The 4,454-nt window shown below is 37.1% G+C and overlaps 1 protein-coding gene across 1 annotated transcript; it reads left to right on the forward strand.

Annotated features, from left to right (window-relative positions):
- The first annotated feature begins 3,178 nt into the window (after window positions 1-3,178).
- On the forward strand, window positions 3,179-4,006 carry LOC122089730. The gene has a single exon (XM_042659425.1). It carries the CDS (start codon window positions 3,179-3,181, stop codon window positions 4,004-4,006), a length of 828 nt encoding a protein of 275 aa, XP_042515359.1.
- The last annotated feature ends 448 nt before the right edge of the window (window positions 4,007-4,454 follow it).

The following is a 4,454-nucleotide window of genomic DNA, read 5'->3' on the forward strand; positions in this document are numbered from 1 at the left end:
ACCAATGTTCTGATGTAACGAAGAAGAGAGTCAAGCCATGGTTAAGGGTTTTTGATTTACTTTTGTTTTTTACCCAAAATCTTATCTAAAAGATGCTGATTCAGAGAACGAGAGGAAGAAGAAGAGTAGAGAGAGAGAGAGAGAGTACCTGATCGATCTCTTTGAACCTCAACAGCTACTCAACGAAGACCCACTACTGCAAATGCTGCTCGACGAACAAGTTCCTCCAACGTTCTGAGATCTCCTCAACATCAAGCCCGATTCCACCATAATATTTAACTAACAAGGGTTGAGAGTCTTATGAGTTCTGACCGAAAAAAGGAAGAACAACAAAATATATAAAAGATATGCTACTATACCTGCTATTGCTACTGTCGATGCCCGAGCCCGACTTCCGATGACTTTCGATGACCTGCACTTCTTCTTTTCTCGACTTTCGACGACTTCTGACGACCTGCTCTTCTTCTTTTCTCTGAGTTTTCTTCGATTGACAAAAGGAGAAGAAGGGTTCAAACTTTAGAGGAAAGCGAACCCAGTTTTCTTTAGTTTTGACCAACAGAGAAGAAGGGAGAGATGACAGGAGTCACGGACTCACCGGACCATTGTTAGTTAAAACGCGTTTAAAATGCGTTTGTGTTTTTTTGCCGTTTAAAACGCGTTTTGCCGTATGCTTCTATACAATGTGGAAAAAAAGGGGAACGACAATATAAAATGTTTTAAACGCGTTTTAAACACTCGTTTAAAATGCATATACGTTTTGTAAGGGCAAAATAGGAATTTTGTCATACTATTTAAAAAAAAAAAAAAACCCAAAACTGAAGAAAACGATTTCTGATTTCTTCCCCAAATCCCTAATTCTGATTTCTGAAATCACATCCCGTAGCCGTAGTCCGGTGAGTCCGTGACTCCCGTCATCTCTCCCGTCTTCTACGTTGGTCAAAACTAAAGAAAACTAGGTTCGTTTTCCTCTGAAGTCTGAACCCTTCTTCTCCTTTTGTCAATCGAAGAAAACTCAGAGAAAAGAAGAAGAGCAGGTCGTCGAAAGTCGTCGGAAGTCGAGAAAAGAAGAAGTGCAGGTCGTCGGAAGTCGTCGGAAGTCGGGCTTGGGCATCGACAGTAGCAATAGCAGGTATAGTAGCATCTCTTTTATATATTTTGTTGTTCTTCCTTTTTTCGGTCAGAACTCAGAAGACTCTCAACCCTTGTTAGTTAAATATTATGGTGGAATCGGGCTTGATGTTGAGGATATCTCAGAACGTTGGAGGAACTTGTTCGTCGAGCAGCATTTGCAGCAGTGGGTCTTCGTTGAGTAGCTGCTGAGGTTCAAAGAGATCGATCAGGTACTCTCTCTCTCTCTACTCTTCTTCTTCCTCTCGTTCTCTGAATCAGCATCTTTTAGATATGATTTTGGGTAAAAAACAAAAGTAAATCAAAAACCCTTAACCATGGCTTGACTCTCTTCTTCGTTACATCAAAACATTGGTGGAACTTGTTCGTCGAGCAACATTTGCGGCAGTGTGTCTTCATCGAGTAGCTGTTGTAGAGGTTCAAAGAGATCGAAGGTACTCTCTCTCTCTCTCTCTCTCTCTCTCTCGCTACTCTTCTTCTTCCTCTTGTTCTCTAATATAGCATCTACTAGATGTGATTTTGGGTAAAAACAAAAAAAAAAAAATCGAAAAACCTAAACCATGGCCTTACTGATTAATTTGTTTTCAGTTTTTGCAATTAAATTGAAGATCAAACTTTTGACTACACAAATTATATCCAAAGGTTAATCGATGCACTCTCTCTCAATCAGTTTCAAGCATGGCTCTGCTTATCTATTTTTTTATTAATCCTGATTCCCTGACTCTTTAGTCAATGGAGTTAACCAAACCCAGCTGAGTTAAAGGCCAAGTCTGACAGAGTCCAAGACAGTTTCTTATTATTCCTACCCTACTACCCAAGGCCAATAAAGTATGACAAGTTACAAGCAATATGTAAACCAATTAAGAGACTCCTGATGCTAGTGGAATCGGTTATAGTTTTTTTGCTCACTGTATGGGAATGTGATAGGCTCTAAGTTTAAGGATCAGAACCCCATAAATAGGTTCTCCTTGTGATACTAGGCTAGAGACTTTTATGTGAAACCCATGGTTTATTGAACTGTGTTTTAGAAGTCAAAAGTAGTTTCCTTTAATTATGTTTTTTCTTCAGGCTCAATCAGTTGTAATTGTTTTGGATCTGTTTGTTCCAAACTACTTAATACCTTGACTGTTGGAGACATGGAGATAGCCTAGCCTTTCAAGGTGTGAGGATCCATGGATTTTCAATGGTCTGGGTTTGTGCCTTCTCCTTTATGCGTCAACATAATTTGAAAGTGAAAGACTTGCTTTTGACCTCACACTAAGGAGAAATTTGAAGCCATCATCGGTAGAAAAACATTTTTTTTATTATTTTTATTTGGTAGAATAACACCAAAATCTACTCACCTTTTATTGAAATGTTGGCATTTTACATCCCTTTTTCTTTTCATTTACTAATCTATGATTTAATTTTTTTGAAAGGAATTTACTCATCGTTCATTTGTTATACATTAATTATTCTATTTGTTGAGATTGGAAATGATGTTTTATTATATTATGTAGGTATTTCAAAGTTGAACTACCTGAGCTTAAGCAAAATGGTGAGACCTAAGGATAAATTTCGGGAACATGTAGAGCAACGTGGTTTGGGCCGTTTCACATGTAACTATTGTGGACTTAATTATTCCGGGAGTGTTTCATGAGTGAAGGCTCATTTAGCTTGTCAACCTGGACATGATGTTCAAATTTGCACCCAAGTTCCTGAGCACATTCAAGCTGATGCCCTGGCAGAATTTAATTTGAGTAGATCTGCTAAGAAAATGAGTGATTCTCTTGAAAGTGGAATGGGTTCCACAAGTAGCACACCTTCTATGCCTCATGTTAGGGTTGCACATCAACCCACAATGCTAGAGATGGCTACTAAGCAAGACTATAAATCATTGGACATGTTGGTAACTGATTTTTTTGTCAATAATAACATTTCCTTCAATGTTATTCCAACAAATTATTTTATTAAGATGCTAAGGGGTGCATGTGTGTATGGTACAAGTTATGTTGTACCTAGTTATAGCAATCTTCGGACCAGTTTGATTCCTAAAAAAAAAGCAGAAATCATGCAATATGTTAGCAATATAAAAGCGACATGGGGTATCACAGGTTGCACAATTATGTCTAATTCTTGGACTGACATAAAGAAGAGGTCATGGGTTAATGTGATTGCGTACTCTCCTGGGGGTGCTGTGTTTTTTAAATGTATTGAGTGCGGTATAAATAGATTAACTTCCACATTTCTTTTCAATGAAATTTATGATGTCATTGAAAAAGTTGGACCAAACAATGTTGTGCAATTTATTTCAGATAATGGTTCTAACTTTTGTTCTTGTGGTGATATGTTGTCTGGAAAATGGCGTCATATATATAGAACAAATTGTGCTGCTCATGGGATTAATCTGCTTTTGAAAGATATTCACAAAAAAGTTAAATGGGTGAGAGAAGTTATAAAAGATGGAAAACTTGTAGTGGATTATATTCACAGGCACACAGGTATTGTAGCATTGATGAGAAAATTCACCAACAATAGAGATATCAAGCAACCTTGCAAGACAAGGTTTGGTACTTATTTTTTTATGCTGCAGTCTCTTATTATTGTTGAGAATGAGTTGAGGCTTTTTGTTGCATCATCTGAGTGGAGAGCCTTTCAATTCAATAGAGCTGAAATGGCAGTGAGAACTGTTAGAATAATTCAATCAGATACATTTTGGGAGGGGGTAAAGGAAGTTGTTGCTTTCATGGAGCCACTTATTCGTATTCTTCGCCTTGCTGATTCAGATGGTTCTACTGTAGGTTACTTATATGAAGCAGCAGAAAGGGCAAAAGAAACATTGAGAAAATTTGTGGAGAATGATGGAGGGAAGTATTTAATCATAATGGATTTGTTTTAATTTAGGTTAGAGAAGAACATTATTCATCATGTTCATCTCTTTGGTGCACTTTTGAATCATTCTATTATGTTTGGTGGTCGACTTGATATTGATTGAACTAAATTATGAATGCACAAGAATTTATTATGGACATCATGGTTCCTTTAGAAGATCGTGAGCAATTCATGCAAGAAGTCATTGATTATAGCATGAAAATTCCATTGTTGTTCAATATGACAGGGCAGACAATAATGAAAACTAACCATCCAAGTAAGTGACTTAGTTAATTAGTTTATTATTGTATTTTTTTAATTAAATATAGCATTCTTATATTTGTTTACTTATGTGGATTTGTAGGGATTTGGTGGCAATTTGTTGGTAGTGCATTTCCCGTGCTTCAAAATATTGCTTGTAGAATCTTGAGTCAGCCTTGTAGTTCCTTTCCTTGTGAGCGTAATTGGAGCGCTTG

This window comes from Macadamia integrifolia, chromosome 9 (assembly GCF_013358625.1).
Source record: "Macadamia integrifolia cultivar HAES 741 chromosome 9, SCU_Mint_v3, whole genome shotgun sequence".
NCBI classification, from domain to species: Eukaryota; Viridiplantae; Streptophyta; class Magnoliopsida; order Proteales; family Proteaceae; genus Macadamia; species Macadamia integrifolia.

Coding starts and splice junctions, on each gene's coding strand:
- LOC122089730 (XM_042659425.1), top strand. CDS start 3,179: ATGCAATATGTTAGCAATATAAAAGCGACATGGGGTATCACAGGTTGC.